The sequence below is a fragment of the Thermobia domestica genome, chromosome 10 (assembly GCF_964235325.1).
Source record: "Thermobia domestica chromosome 10, izTheDome1.hap1.1, whole genome shotgun sequence".
NCBI classification, from domain to species: Eukaryota; Metazoa; Arthropoda; class Insecta; order Zygentoma; family Lepismatidae; genus Thermobia; species Thermobia domestica.
In genome coordinates, this window is record NC_137463.1 from 220,484,260 (window position 1) to 220,501,925 (window position 17,666).

At 35.5% G+C, this 17,666-nt stretch overlaps 1 protein-coding gene across 3 annotated transcripts in view; it reads right to left on the reverse strand.

Moving 5' to 3' along the window:
* Positions 1 to 3,116: 3,116 nt before the first annotated feature.
* Positions 3,117 to 17,666, reverse strand: part of Gdap2 (ganglioside induced differentiation associated protein 2) — a 250,942-nt gene continuing 236,392 nt past the window's right edge. For all 3 annotated transcript variants that reach the window (XM_081729124.1, XM_081729123.1, XM_081729122.1), the window contains exons 11-12: positions 13,769 to 13,912; positions 3,117 to 7,928 (exon numbers count right to left, since the gene is read on the reverse strand). In XM_081729124.1, coding sequence (XP_081585250.1) covers positions 7,887 to 7,928; positions 13,769 to 13,912 — 186 coding nt within the window. In that variant the 3' untranslated portion in view covers positions 3,117 to 7,886. The remainder of the gene's footprint in view (positions 7,929 to 13,768; positions 13,913 to 17,666) is intronic.

Here is a 17,666-nt window from a genome sequence, read left to right on the forward strand (position 1 = left end):
TCCTTCTATAAAAATTGTTGCGTGAGTAACTTAGGATTCTTAAACATGTATTTTTGGATAGGGTACATATTAGTTCCTAAGTGAAGTCTTGACCTGACTACGTAAAGTTCCATAGTTTTGAAGCTATGGACCTTTAAAGTTCATTTCTTCATGTTTTTGGCAGCCTATAACTCTGAAAGAAAGCATTTGTGCACCCAGGTTGGCGTCTATACTTTTTGTCTCATCTTAGTATCAGAAATCACCTCCCAACCGTTGTCGGTGTTGTTTTGAAACACTTTGTATATTTCCACAACGCTCGCGTTGATAAGAATCTATCAGCGATGGAAATGTTGCCAAGATAATACAGATATCTTGCTACAGCACCACTGTTCTGCACATTTTTCCTTGTTTATTTATTGCTGGTGTTATTATATAGTACTACTAGCAGGGAATGCCCGTTCCTCGCACTGGGAGAATATAAAACAAGAAATCTGAACATAGTAGAAAATGACCCCCTTACTACTTTAAATGTAGGACTTTTGAAAGCGCTACAAATAATCGCTCATTTTTAATTAAAAGTTTATATACCAAATTTCACGCCTCCAACTTATGCGAGATCTCAAAATGAGCATTTTCTGAACAAAAGTCGGAAATTTGAATATTATAGAAATTGCACCAGGAATTTTCGAAAATGCTGAGATATGTGTTAAGTCATTTTTAATGATATATTCAGCGTCGCATTTCACTAACTTCAGGGATTCATGAGATAACCAAAATTGCTTCTTTGATAAAAAGGATATTTCTTTCCAAATTTCACATTTCTAGCAATAGTAATATAACCTGGCGTTGATGAGTAAGTTATTTCTACTCTCTTACATAATACGAGCACTATAGATGACAAATATGTTTATCATATTTCTACTTCAATATTTTAGTTGTTCGTCGTTCAAATTACATACATAGACGGCCTGAACATTATTCGGTGATGGGTTTTGTGCTTGATGAAGAATTTATCTTCAACTTGTTCGATAGAAGAAAAAACACTCACGTAACGGGACAATTCCCGGCGGTTATTAGCACACTAATAGTACACTGGTATTGTTTATTGCTGCAAAATTTGACAGCCTTAGAATTATATTTTCGTTGACAACGATACACAATATCTGAAGAGATTGACTAAATAACCAGCATTCCGCCTTTGGTGTGGAAGATTGAGATTTGGTTCTTGAGTGCCCTCGTGGCTATTTGGTTGAGGTACGCATCTGTGGCGTGGGAGACCTGGGTTCGAGTTTCGGCGGGAGCTCTTGTGGTTCAGATCCCATGTTAGGCTGTAGGTTCATATCTCTTACAGCCTCGGTTCTGAAAGAAATGCTAAACTCAAATCTAACCAAATCAGCTTTGGTTCTCACTAGGAGAAGCTGCTGTTCGAATCCAACTTTAAACTTTACATAAAATAGAAAAAAAAAAAAAGAAAACATAACCACTTCGTTTCAAGGTATTTTCTACGTACTAAACAGCTTAATTAATAAGTATTAAATTTGATATTGTAGTTTTCTATTATTTTGAAAATTTGATTTATAAAAAGACAAATTCACGTTGTTAAAGAGAAACTGAACATGGGCAAGCCATTAAATGTTACATGAGACTATATTCAAGACTAACTGGACTAACATATTACATTACACACTGTACAGAATCACAACCTTACTGTATAGAATCATACTTTCGTCGTTGTTGAACATTTTATTATTAAATTTTCCTTGATAACAAACTATTCATTGATTTATAAAATTAAAAAAAGTATATTTTAAGCAATTACATTCGACTTTTCGTTTAAGTTATTTTATAGATATATATATTTAAACTGAATCTAAACTTTTTATCATATGTTGTATTATGCCATTATGTTAAGTTGCTACGTTATGCAATCATGCGTATGAAAATTAGATCATATTTTTGCGTTTCTCTGACGAGTTTATATGCCATCAAGAGAAATGAATCAAAATTATCAGAAGCCACTTCTTAAGTTGATTAGTAGTCAATTTTATAACTTTCATGTTCACATGGGAATTTTACAAGTCAATAACAAACATTATGAAAAAGAATATAATATGAATATGTTATATATTAATGAAAGGAGGAACCAACCAATTTAAACTTATTTTTACTCACGAAATCCTCTGTAAGTGCGAATTCAATAATATACAAAGAGTGAAAAAGTGACTGATTGTACCGGGACTTGAACCCGGGATCTCCGGCATACCGTGTGGTCTGAGTAGAAAGCACCAACAACAGGAGTGAAAGGGTGTTTGGCTGTTCTGGGGAGCAAGTTGGGTGGCGTAGTGGTTAAGACATCGGCACCGTATGTCGGAGATCTCGGGTTCGAGTTCCGGTCCAGTCAATCACTTTTTCACTCTTTACATGTGGTATTAATTCTATTGTTCTGAGGGGTGTTCGTATTATTCTTGGGTTGAGAACGTGAACAGAGTATATATACATATATGAGATCAAAGCTAACGAACAGAGAAGTTTAAAACAAGTGTGCCTGAGAATTTACCTTCTGGAAATTTATTAACACTATGCAATTTATACTTTAAGAAGACAGAAAATAGAGAAACGAAATATACAGTAAAGAAACAGTATAGAAAGGAAATTATGCATTTTCATAGAATTCATGCCAAATTTTGACTTTCAGACTGAAATGTATCCTAAAAATATAACTGTATGATGAAGAGTCAAGGAAACATTATATTCGTTCTCTTCATAATTCATCATTTTTTAATCATCTATAATTTTAAAATAAAGAATGAGGCCAAGTAAATTTTACCTATCTATTATGCAACAAATATAGTACACCATACTGGCTGTGGGTTAAATAAATAAAGCAAAATGTCATTTGTAAAAATCATTATCAGAAGTGCAATTAACATAAGACACTATTACAAAATATGTTAATGCTGACTGCAATTTGAAAATTATCTAAACCAAGCCTCTTAGCAATTGATGGTTATGTGAAAAATATGTTTCCTTCAGCTATGAAAACAAAAGTAACTCCAATAAGACCAGCACAAGTACAAAAATGTACGAAGTCATGCGAAAAATTTTATTTACTTTTTTTTTTTTTTTTAGTTACCTCGTATTTAGTTGGTAGCTACTCAAAATCAAAAACTAAGGGAAAATATTTGATAATAGCAGCTACAAGATACATTTTGAATACTTCACAGGAAAAAAAGACCTTATCTTCTATTCAGGAAGAAAAAAAATCGTAAGGTTCAAAAAGTTGACCGAGAGCAACGAAACCGTACACAAAAGTACTTCTTACTGGAGGTCTTTTTATCTCGAAGTAATTAAAGGAAAAGTTAGCCAAATGCATATAAAAAAAAAAGAAAGCTACCGTGTTTACTCGCGTAATAGTCGCACCTGAAGTTTGAAATAAAAACATTCGCCAAAGCAATTTCCCGCATAAAAGTCGCAGTCTACGGGACTTTTGTCTTTGTGAACGAGACTTTCTTCGAAATTACTTATCTTGCGCGAGTTGGAGCAAAAGAACTTTTCGTGTTTACCTAGCGTCGTGACCCACCTGTCAACAGAGACCAGGCACTTACTCCCACCCTCTATTCTACGCGTCCCCCTCAAAGTATGACTCATCCCAGTATGGCACCTGTAAGAACCATTTCGTCTGCTCTGGCATTCCTTCATATTCCCTCAAGGGTTTCAAACATCTGGTTGTGATTCAAAAAATCACTTCTTGGCTGGCAGACAGCCTCTGGCGCCAAAGCGATACAAACCACCTTCGTTGCTACGCGACTTTCACAGCGTAGCCTGGCCATTACGTGCTCGAATGCGTCATACGGGAGCGGAAGCCATATTTTATTTTTTATATTGACACAATGCTGTATGTATCAAAATTCGAAATTGTTTTGATCGTAGCGATAATTGAATGGCAGCTTTCCTCGCATAATAGTCGCAGTTGGATTTTCCCATTAAAAATGGTACAAAGGGGCGACTATTACTCGAGTAAACACGGTACTTCGTTAATACTGAATTAATCTGGAGAAAATGCATTATTATTTGAAATGTCCTTACTAAACATTTTTGGATTTCATATTCGTGTGGGAGTTCTATTACTTATGCTTATAACCAAGAGCTCCTTTTACAATTTAGTTTTAGAAATATGCTTTCAAGCTCAACTGGCACTACACAACAAATTTCTAAAGATTATATAATTTATCTATGTTAGAAAAACACGGATATAATTCTAAATATTATAAAGAACTTTTAACGTCATATTCAAGTATAATGTAACAATAAATAGTACATCGGAAAACAAAAGATAATATTTTACTACCATAACCTTTCACTAAAATAAAGTATATTTTACTTCAATATTCTGATAACAATACGTATTAACAGACTTCTCTTTTTCCTACATCGACTTACCCTGTATGTAAATTTATACTTATTACCTATAATATTATTTTGATTTGATTTATTATATTTTAACAATTTTTTATTTCTTATAACTTATATATATATAAACTTGGTGTTGATTTATTACTCACTGAAATCAATTTTCGATCATTTCATTAATACATTTTCTACAAATAAATCTGTACAAATATTTTTTTTTTTTCAAAATAATACTACCTTCATAATGCAGTTACTATATATGAACTTTGTACATCTCTATATGTTTATTATACTTTTATTTACTAAAACAAGAAAAATAAATTGTACATAACAAAAAATAAAGGTAGTTTGTTTTTGTTTTTCTTTCGTTTTGTTTATATAACATGAATGCATTGTACACATTTAACGACATCATGAAAAATGTTTCTTTCTAATGAATCTGAATATTAACAGAAGTTATCTTGCAAGAACATACATATATATATATATATACATTTCGTATGGTTGAATACAAAGAGTTGTACAACAAATTGTTTGAACAATATTTTTTTTACCATATTATCAGGCCAGTATTTATATATTGTGCGCCCCTGTGCTCTAAATAATTTGCGGTCCCTGCAGAAAATTTGCTGAAACGACCCACCCTTCTTCCGAAAACAACCAATATTAGAGTTGAATTTACAGTTTTTGCGATCGCTGAGATGAATGGTGACAGTATTAATCCAATTCAACTTCTAGATCATACTCCATTCCCCAAGGAGGGGGTGAGATTTTAAAAGTAATGGAAAACGATTGATATTATTGTTGAATTTATAGTTTTCGAGGTTGCTGAGTTTAACGGCATCAGTTTTCATGATGTTTTCAAGTATATCCTCACCCCTTGGGGTGGAGGTGGGAAAGAATGGCTTTTTAAAAATAATCAGATAAGCTAACTAATCAGTAACTACTGTAATTAGAGCAAATTAAACACATTAACATATTTTCTCGCGCTTGCGCGGGACTTTGCGGGTTGGTAGTTTTAAATATTCATTTTTGTAAATTTTAAAAAAATCCAAAATTTGCCGTCCCCTAAATTCTGCCGCCTTGTGTGTGCTCGAGCACAGAATAGCACTTACCTAAATACGGGCCTGCATATTATCGCAAACACTTATGAGGAATAAAATGCCCACAAGTTTTTAATCACAGAAAATGTTCACATAGTACAAAATAACGAACCAACGTATCATTAACATAGAAAGTGAACGGCTTCTATATACCTTGTAGTAACTTTTCTTTCCTGTATTTAAATAATTTATGAGCTGTAGCTGTGAAAAATATTATCCATGATTGAGGTACACACATTTTTTCAAAAATAAAAATCTTTCCATTTACCATCCTTTGGCAAGTCATACAATCGAATAGTATTGCTTTGTAAGCAAAATCCATTTTAGGAAAAAGTTTCGGTCATTATTTGAATTTCAAGAACTCTACCTTGTATAGTGGTGCATACAGTATTTTCTATATATCCAGGATATATATATATAAAAAATACACTAACAAACTTTGACAGGTGATTGTTCTTACACCATGAATATCTATATTCAATAAAGATAGGGAAAAGAAATGTTCATATAAATAAGGGCGTCTCTCAAATTTGTGCCCGTACATAGAATCTCAAAAACGACTAAAAGTACAGAAACATACAGCAATACGAATTTCATTCTTTCATGAAACTACCTTCATAAGCCGAAAAAAAAAATCATCTCCGCAAACGTCGTGGAGGGAGAAAGATTCCAAAATATTTAAGTAACAATTTTTGATACAGTAGGGTCCCGAAACCTCGACCTAATGTAGACCGAAAGGTGACCGAATTTGTAAAAATGCTGGGTTATCGAAGAGAAGAAGAAGAAGAAGAAAACACGAATGTTTCTTAGAAAATACAGTACTGTACTTGTACGTATTTATTGCTTGAGAACACAACAGAGAACAAACTGCCTAATGATTCTTAAATGAAGAAAAAGTACGTACTTTATGAAGGCATAAAGCCTTTACTATACATGAAAATGAAAATTAATGAATGTACACACTACAGTAATTTACCTGACAAGACACATCTCAGAAAAATACATTATGAAGGTATAAAGCTGCCTATAATGAAAATTAACTAGCCGAGTTTGCAAAAACTGGCATTTTTTTTTTTTTTTTAATAAATGTGTAATGTCCTGTTGGCAGAGTTATCCGGACAGCCGGGTAATCGAGTACCGAGTATTACTCTACTGTACAACCACTCTTTTGGTAGGAACAACACATCGATCTCACAGTCATGCCAAAATACTTATTTTATCATAACCATTCAAGAAATAAAACACTAGCCTCGTTACAAATAAACATTTTTGAAGTTACTCTTTCCACGACGTTCCCGGTGAAAAGGTGCTACAAGTTTTCTGGTTTATTAAAGTTAAGACATAAGGTTTAGTGTCTCAGTGTCTTTCCATATGTTCAGACGCTTGTGGGATTTTGGAAGTGGATGTAGATTTTGGACCTATAGAGAAACAGGTATATTTAAGCTTATTCAAACCTTATTTCCATTTGATATAAAGACTCACCTCTCCAAGTTTGTGAATGTTCTTCGTTTATATCCTGTATCACACACACATACACACACGCGCGCGTGTGTGCGTGCATGTACAGTCATTGTTAGAGCAGAAACATCATCGTAGAACAGTAACTAAGCTCGAATAGATTATCTTAATACATACTTCACATATTATGCAAACTGATATGTGGTTCAGAAGGCTCGAACAATGAACCTGACAAGGCGATTCTTACAGTCTACTCATATACACACATGCATGGTTAATACAATTTTTATACGTTTGTTGAACGACTACCTTGTACACTGTTTATTATTGTATTAAAACTATTTGAAAACATGAATCATGTAGTGCAAAAACGTCATACATTACTCTAAAATTAAACATGAACATGTTGAAGCATGTAGCTACAGTAATAATGGTGTTTCTATTGTCTGTTGTGCTTTCTTCATTGATAACAACAGCTTATTTCCGTTAGAAACTAAAGAGTCAATTGCCATGATTCATATTTCACTTGCAAGTGTCTTCCTCTTCAATATTCTTTCACAGTACAGGGGAGTTACTTCGTTAAAACTGCACATTGTTCTTATTATTGCAGCTACGTATCTCAATCGCACTTTCTAAAAATTTTTTTTGCTAAGACACAACAAAGGTATTTTTCTTCTTTTCGTTTTATTACTTATGTATCTACACATTGTCACTGTGAACATGGACACACACACACTAAGCGTATTCATTCGAACTACTCCCTAGATTGGATGGGGTCATGCTCCAAGATTCTTGCTGCTTGGATCATATCGAAAGTTGAAAAGAACCTGCAAGATTCCTACGCGAAGTCTGTCCAGAGATCTTCTAAGACACATACAAACACACAGCGAGCGCTATTAATACACCTCAGGCTACCAGCTAACTACCTTCTCAGCTTCAGTACGGAGAATCAGGTCGAAAGTAACGCACACCGTTTATCTGAAACACAAATGAAAGTAATTCAATAACAAATGAGAGTTTCCTAAGAAATATAATTTTCTTCACACATACCCAGGCAGCATAAAACATGTGCAATAGTGTAATACATGTACAAATGCACCTCTACGTATGTGCACCATACCTGCAATTGTATATATGCGAAGACATATACCTGTGGAATTGTACGGCACTACAAGTAAAACTGTACGCTGTACGTGTGCAACATCCGTGCTGCACAAGTCTACATAAATGCATAGCTGCGCACGTGAACAGCACCCATATTAATCCACTTATACACGTATGTTCTGATATAGTACGGAATATGCACTAGTGTCGTCGTACACGTACGTGGTGTCTGGGTATTGTAACGCCCGTAAATATTTACGTAGAAGGGTGATATTGATGACACTTGTTCTCTTTATAAAACAACTTACAAAAATTTATGAAAATATGAACACCTTTTATAAACAACTTAAAAATAACCTTTATTGACGTATGATATTGAAATGGGCTCAATGTCCGTAAAAATATCGCACGTGAAGATGTACATCCTCATTCCCTCCTCCACAAGGGAAAAATATTTTTTATCCACCTCTGTTAATTGCATCTCTCTCTCTCTCTCTCTCTCTCTCTCTCTCTCTCTCTCTCTCTCTCTATATATATATATATATATATATATATATATATATATATATATATAACAGATGCGTCCAAAAATATACTCACTGTTTGTAGTATAAGGTATTAAATTTATCATAGTAAGTAGAGCTGGCAATTTATGCCGCGCATGCGCGGGTGGTTGATAGTGGAACGAGCCAGTCATCATATTAGCCATTGCAACAGAAACAGTCGAGTATCAACAATAGCTGAGGCTTGTTTATTGTTAATTGAACGTAAGGATGTACTGAAATGGTATTGGAAGTATAACAACATTTACGAGGTACAACGATATTAGCAGAGAGAGTTTGTAACAAGGCCAGTACCACATCAAACAACTGCCCGCACTCGCCATAAATTCGAAGCTGAGATGTGCAAAAGGAAATATCCAGCCGACTATGAACAGGCACAAGTCCGGTATCCAGTCTCGTTGTATTGTAACATTCCACCCGATCACTGCAAAAAATCAGTGAACCAGGGAGCGCGTGAAAGTGGAATGAGCCGGTCAAGTGTTACACGCATTTTGAAAAGGGCAAAGTGAAAAGTGTACATCCTAAGACGGCTACATACCATGAATGAGGATGACCTAGCTGGCGAGGATGTGGAATTTTGTAAAGAAGTTTCTGTGGATAGACGAGATCCAATTCAAACTTAACGGTTTTGTGAACCGCTACAATTGTGTCTACTTGGCTCCTGAAAATCCTCACGCTCATGTGTACAAGACAGTGAATCTACTGGGGGTTGCCGTGCGGTGTGGTTTATCAGTGTATGGTGTGATTGGTTCCTTTTTCTTCGAGGTACCGTAACTGGTGAGACGTATCTTGATATGCTTCAGATAAGGATTTTGCCTGCCATCCAAAACCTGTATGCTGATTAATTTCTTTTTTTACATGCAGCAATACGGTGCCCCATCTCACTACCATCGAGATGTCACGCTGTACCTCGATAAAATTCTACCTGGACGGTGGGTTGGTCGAAGAGATCCTGCTTTTAAGAAAACTCTACGAAAAAAAAAAAAAAAAAAAAAAAACAAGAGTGACCCACCCTTTCTCGATTTTACCCAGTGAAATGACTTACCAGATGACGGAATTGTTTTCGAGTTGAGTTGAGTTGATTTTAGTTTAGCGTCTCTTTCAGCAGTGAGGCTATATGAGACGTAGACCTACTGATTAACGTGGAATCCGAACCACATGACCTCCCGCCGGGAATCGAACCCGGGTCTCCCACGCCAAAGGCGCGTATGCTATCCACATAGCCACGAGGAAGCTCGGCATTGTTTTCGAATAATTGATTAATGAAGTATACCCAAAATTTTTGGAGCCGTTTTTTAGAAAACAGAAACTTTTGATTTTCACCCTTAAGTAAACTACCTTTATTTTTAAAGGTAGGAAGAAAGTTCGTAGACCCCCTGGAGAATCACCTTAAGCTTAAACAGTACGGCTTCTGCGAGTCCACATTAGGATGAACGAACGGACAAATATTTAAAAATATTTTTTTTTCGGTATCTATGGGACACAAAATGTGTACATCCATTGAAATCTCGAATTATATTTTTTTTCACGATCACCATACTTTCTTTTCTCTTTTTAGTCGCTCGAAAGGAAAAATAAATAGTCTATAACTTAATCTATATTATAAAATTGAAAGTGACTATGTTTGTGACTCTTTATCTTTTGAACCACCCGACCGATCTCAAATTTCAACACAGATGAGGTTCGGGCCTGGGAGTGCCTGACGGGTAGAACTGAGAAGAGGGGGAGGAGTTATAAAAAAAAAAAGTAAATAAAACTTAATAAGTCTTGAACCAAAAGACCAATCTCCATCAAATTTTCAACATAGACGACGTTTATGCCTGGGATGGTATTTATCATTTCAATTTGACGGTGCAACGAAGGGGAGGGGAAGGAGGGGGATATACAAAAATTAATATACACCCTCCATTCCAAAAGAAACCGAACTTTTGAAAACAAATAGTACCACTAGTGCCATCTGTTGTAATATTTTACCGGTAGATGGCGTAGTCCCTCATTGACAACTGGTATAAATGTCATGACATTTGGATGCACGGCAACAAAGTTATTGCGTTTCAACTGTCAGTGTGTTGTGTACATCGGTCGGAAAATGAGTTTCAAACAACGAGCTGCAATTGAGTTTTGTGTTAAACTGGGTAAAACTTTTAGTGAAACGCACCAAATGCTACAAAATGCATATGGTGATGAGTGTCTATCCCGTACGCAAGTTTACGAGTGGTTCAGGCGATTCAAATCGGGTAGAGAGACGCTGGATGATGACGAAAGATCAGGCCGCCCAGAACCGGATTATCGGAAGAAAACATCGAAAAAGTGCGTGAATTCATCAAACATAACAAAAATCGTCGGTGAAAGTTATTGAAATGGAATTAGGCATTCCTCAAACAACCGCATACCGCATTTTGACCGAAGTTTTGGGCCTTAAGAAGGTTAATTCGCGGTTTGTACCACACAAACTCACCGAAGACCAAAAAGTTGATCGAATTGCGCATTGCAAAGCCATCGTTAAAAGTGCTCGGCAGGATCGAAACTTCTTGAAATCGATTGTAACTGGTGACGAGACGTGGTGTTTTGTATATGAGCCCGAAACAAAGCGGCAAAGTGCTGAATGGAGAGCGCCGGATGAAGGAACACCCAAAAAAAAGTCGCTTGGTGAAGTCAAAAGTTAAGGTGATGCTGATTAGTTTTTACGATTCAAAAGGAATTATCCACAAATAATTTGTTCAGCCCGGCCAGACAGTCACTGGAGAGTTTTACTTGGGCGTCATGAAGCGTTTGCTGGCAAGAATTCGTCGTATTCGGCCCGAATAACGCGAAATCGGCAGTTGGGCTCTTTTGGACGATAATGCACCATCACATCGTTCGCGACTTGTAACTGAATTTTTGGTCAAAAATCACATTATTCGGTTGCATCATCCGCCCTATTCACCAGATCTCGGTCCGTGCGATTTCTATCTGTTCCCGAAACTGCATTTGGCGATGAAAGGAAAGTGGCACGCATCGATTGATGCCATTGAGAAGGCGACGACCGCCGTCCTAAAGACCATTCCAATAAAGGACATGGAGAAGTCGTTTGACAACTTGTTGGAGCGTGCAAATATGTGTATCGATGCAGAAGGGGAATACATTAATTAATAAAAATGATTTGTTCCAAAATGTACATTCCTTTTTTGTTTTTTTAAAAACGTTCGATTTCTTTTGGAATGGAGGGTGTATATAAAGATAAAAGTGACTATGTTCGTGAGTTAATAACTCTTGAACCACCTGATCGAACTCAATCAAATTTTCAACATAGATGAGGTTCGAACCTGAAAAGATTTTATTATTTCACTTCGACGGTAGATCTTAGGGTTGGGGAAGGGGAAGAGGGGAAATATAAGAAAATTAATAAAACTTAATAACTTTTGAACCACCCTACCGATCTCGATCAAACTTTCAACATAGATAAGTTCGGGTCTGGAATGTTTTTATCATTCCACTGTTACGGTGCAACGTAGAGGAGGGGGAGAAGGGAGATAAATATAAAAGAAAAGTGACTGTCTTTGTGAATTTATCACGCTTAAACCACCCTACCAATCTTAATCGATTTTTCCACATAGATGAGGTTCGGACCTGTTATGGTTTTTAATATATCATTTTGACGGTAGAACGTTGGGGAGAGGAGAGATATATAAAAATAAATAAAATTTAATAACTCTTGAACCACACGACCGATCTCGATCAAATTTTCAACATACATAAAGTTCGGGCCTGGGATGGTATTTATCTATTCACTTGACGATAGAACTTTGGGAAGGGGGAGGGAGCATTTAAAAAATGAATAAAGCTTAATAACTCTTGAACCGAATGATCAATCTCGATCAAATTTTTAACAGATAAGTTCGAGCCTGATATGTTCTTTTTTATCATTTCACTTTGACGGTAGAACTTGGGGGGGGGGGGGATGAGAGAGGGAGATAAAAAAAAAAATAAATGGAACTTAACAACTCTTGAACCATTGGATCGATTTAGATCAAATTTTCAACCTTGATGAGTTCGAACCTGAGATGTTTTTTGTCATATCACTTTGACGGTGTAACTTAAGGGAGGGGAAGGTGGAGAGACATTTAAAAATGATGCAAAAATGATCGATATTAGTGTCGAATCTATAGTTTTGAGGTCGCTGAGATGAACAGTGACACTTTGAATGTTGTTTAAATCCAAATTCAGCCCCGCAGCTTTGGAGAGGGATATATATATATATATATATATATATATATATATATATATATATATATATATAAATCTAAAATAACTGATATTATTGTCGAATCTATAGATTTCCAGGTCGCTGAGATGAACAGTGACACTTTGAATGTTGTTTAAATCCAAATTCATCCCCAATAGTACTCCTAAGGGAGGACAATGACATAAAAATAATTTAAAATGACCCATATTAGTGTCTAATTCTTAGTTTTTGGGCCACTAAGTTGATTGGTGACAGTTTTGGTGCCCTTTTTGTCCACCAAATGAAAATGACAATGCAAAGAACTGGTATTCTGCTAGTTTTGAATAAGCCCAGTATCATATTCAATAAAAACTTAAAAAATAATGCAATAAATTAAATAATGGTGTATAAGAAAGAATAAAGTAAATTATGTCATAGAGCTCAGACGCTCTGCCTTCGCTATCTCTGTAAGTTCAACTTTCAAAGTATGTATATATGTTCAACATGCATGGTTTTATTCAACGTAACTTATGACAGTAAAGGCTACCTTCTTATTGGCTAAATTATGTTGAAATTTTTGTCATGAATCATTTTATGGAAAGGAATTCAGTTTCAGACTTATTATACATAATTATGTTTACAAAGAAAATTACATGCAGTTTTTATAAGACAGTTTAAAATTTCGACCATATACAGAAAATTAAATAAACGTACAACTTACTTGTTACAGTGCTCTTACGAATATTATCAATATTTCGAAAACAACTGCTTTCTTCTTCAGGATACTGTTCATACAAACACCTTGGTAAGTAAGTAGTACGTTTGTTTGCAATTATGTATGCAATGTGTACTGTCTCAAGTAATATACAATTACTTACAACAAAAACTTAAAGAAAAAAAAAAAAAGGATTTAAAATTCTGATATAATGTGAGGATAATGAGCTTACCGACATATCGTATTCTGTTATGTATGCAGGGATTTCCAGTTGATCTGGTGACATTACAGCGTACAAGAACTCCAAACCAGGAAGGTTGTGAACCTTTTGTTTGATTGCAGGTGCCATGAACGTTGTAAACCACCATGTCATCATCTAGTTAGAATATAAATTAACATTAATTTTAAAAATTAGGAGATTATTATTTGGGAGATTTGTGTATTCCCAATAGCAAATCCACACAAAAGACAAAACCCATGCATCAGCTATTTTCTACGGTAAATTTCTATGTCAGTTTTATACAGCGGAGACCGAATGGTATTTTACATTTGAAGCAATGTATTTAAAAACAACACTGTTATAGTATCTACAAGGTGTCCCAAAAGCAGTGATTCACTTTTTGTTAGGTGCGGTAGATTAGGCTGTATGACTGATGTTTTTGTTTGTTTGTGTTGTGGTGTAATGGCATTTGTCTCGTTTTTTTTTTTTTTTTTTTTTTTTTTTTTTTTTTTTTTTTTTAGCTGGCAACACTACAAGATGGCGGCTCGCCCGATCGCCGTATAGTACCTGCGGACGGTGGAGGAGAATCCCGACTTCGACAACTACATAGCTTGGTAGAACGAGTGAAGTTCCATGTGTCAAGGTCAGTGAACCGTCATAACTATGTGTACTGGCGTCCTGAAAATGCAAATGATGCGTGCAGAAATATGCGTCTCCGGATGCAGGCATGCATTGATGTTAATGGCCGCCGGTTGAACCTCCAAATGGAGAATAGAAATTAGATACTGTAAAGCACTTGATTTTTACATCATTCCTCTGTACCTACAATTTTGTTTCCTGCCATTCTTGTTTATAATGAAAACGTACTGATCACTGAAAAGGTGAATCACTACTTCTGGTACATCTTGTAGTGCAAGCGGGACCTAAGGAGACTCCATCTGGTTGGACAATTAATTAAGTCAAGTATTTTGCAGAATAGACGCATAGGTGGGACTGGTGTATTGGAAATCGGTCCTTTAGTTACTACGTATTGAAAATGTTTTATTCTGAAAGACCAAATTGTTCAAAAACATCCAAAACACGCAATGATGCAATTTCAAATACCATCAGTTTTCCAATATATTATTATCTGAGAGTTATATACAAAACTCTATTCCCTTACTTTAAAAAATCTGAGATTCAAAAAAAAAAAAAAAAAAAAAGTGTAAGAAAGAATCTTTTTTAAGCGAACTTATAAATAAAGCAAGAGGTGGTTGAAGGAGTGAACGAACGGAAAAAACAAGAAACACGAAAAAGATGAGAAAGCACATTTCACGATTTAGGTGTTTTTCCTTCACTGTAATTCGTTCCACTGGGGGTTCTTACATTGAAAAATCTATTTTACGATACAAAAATACCAATGCAATGAATTAGGGAAGGGGGTTTTTGTAGTTTGATGTATTATTTTGAAAATTGTAGTAAAAAAAATACAATAAAATAAAGAGCAAACAAGTCAAACACACACACTTTCTTTTCTGATGCTTCAGGCTAACACAAATGTGATTCTTGTACAATATCTAATATTTAAAAAATATTACAATGAGTAACCTTGCCTTCAGACTATGTACATTTTATTGTTTCTAAGCAAATTATTCATAACGAAGTCTGCAAATGTTTCTGACTACACGCTCTTTGAATAGAGGAACCTTCATTTACATTTAACTTTTAGAGTACATCCTCATTAACTTTGAGGTCCAACGCATTGCATTGTTTTTCAAGGTCAGAGTACAAATTTACCACAATGCATATGGCTGTGTTTACTCGCGCAAAAATCGCACTTTTGCACCAATTTTTTAAATGCGAAATCCAACTGCGACCATTACGCGAGGAAAGCTGCCATTCAATTATCGCTACGATTAAAACAATTTCGAATTCTGATACATACAACATTGTCACGATAATTTAAAAAAAAAAAAAATGCAGCTTACATCCGGTAAAATACGATAAAATACATACGTATGCCCTTGTGTTGCATAATTCTTGTAAACACCACCCTTCAGTTACTTTGAATTGTGTGTGTGGAATATTGTTCGTTCTTGCGATTTTACGTGCTTTTATTTGCAGCATTTCACATTAAATTATACACACATTATTTCGAACGTCATGCACGTAAAGTTCCTCTTTCACCGCTCGGAAAATTCCACGCTTTGATCACAAAGACAAAAATCCCGTAGGCTGCGACCTTTATGCGGGAAATTTTTTGGCGAATGTTTTTACTTCAAACTTTAGGTGCGACTATTACACGAGTAAACACGGTATACTTCTCAAAATTTCTACATCTATCACTTTCTTTTTATTGTTGAAATCCTGCAAATTTTTGACATATTTCCCATTTAGATTGAGTATGTAGTAGTCAACGGTATTATAATAATATTAAAAAATGAAAGGAAAAGAGAAGAAAAAGTTTGGAAATTCCTAATACATCAGATTTGTGACAAAGAAATTACGTGTAAATAGCGGAATGCCACATATCACTCTCAGAGTTCGTGAGTGTTGTATTTCTGGAAGAGATAAAGAGAAAATATTCATTACAGACACAAAGGATGAAATTAGAAAACTATTTTCACATTATGACCTGTATGAGAGTGTACATTTCAAAGTACGTGTTGTACAGCCACAGTCAGAAACTTTGTCACACGTACCGACTCGAGGTGAACCTGCCAATAAGCCTTTAGTCCATTCTATTCCATTCTTGCTCGGTCAATAGTAAAAGTTCTGGTAACGAGATTGAGCTGTGCACAATACTGAACAGCATATTTCAGTTGATCCTATCCATCAGTTGGGTTCAGTTGAAGGGATTTATACCCGAAAAAGAGTGGAGGCAGTCCACTATTAAAACACCATCGTTTCCGGACAATTCTCAAACAATTCGAGTCTGACAATAACTGACATTGTCATGCCACGACATGAATGAAAATTGTAGTAACACTGAAATGCACTCAAATATAACCCAATGTTTCTCCGATACCTGACGGCTGTCATACATTTCTGAATAGAGACTAGTGGCATACATCGGCCAATCATAACACAACTCAAAAAGGACGGAAGTGTCTCCTTGGTGACCTCACCACGACCTACTCAGCTCGTGAACTCGACCTGGTTCTCGTCATACCTGTATGTGATTAGTTATGTGTATATATATAATTAATATTATTTCCCTTGTAATTTGTTTGAAGTTATTATTATATGTATCACATGTTATGAAATAGGATTTCATTTGCTTACGAGGCTAGGTACTGTTAAGTTCACCATCCTCATTTAATTAATATATACATTTATTGATACATTATTCTTTTTACGGCACCTATATTTTTTGTCCGCCCTTTTCCCAGCTTCGGCCGTACAGAAATATGGGTATGGATAGAATCGTCTTCGTCGTGGCATAGGTGGGAAAGAAAGGAAGAGAGAGAGAGAGAGAGAGAGAGAGAGAGAGAGAGAGAGAGAGAGGGAAAAGAAAAACACGAAAAGACACTTAAAACGTAAATAGAATTTTTTTTTCGTTTACAGGAAATTACGCCCACGACGAAAACCACGATCTTAAATAAGAATTTGGGAGGAAACGGGAAAAACCCGAGAAAACTCATGGACACGATGTTGTCCACCAGTACTTGGCTGAGGATTGAACCAGGAACCTCAGGCAACAGAGGTAAGCATTCTACCACTAAGCCACAGTGTCCCCTTCAGGAAGGAGAGAAAGATAATTTAACTATTTGTACGAGGCACGTCTAGAAAATAAATGTACTAGAGTTTTGTAGGTTTCAAAACATTTATTTAAAACAAAACTTTTACATAGTTACATCAGTACATATATGAACTATTTTTCCACGTAGTCGCCATCCCTCTCGATGCATTTAGTGAGACGAGGGATCAT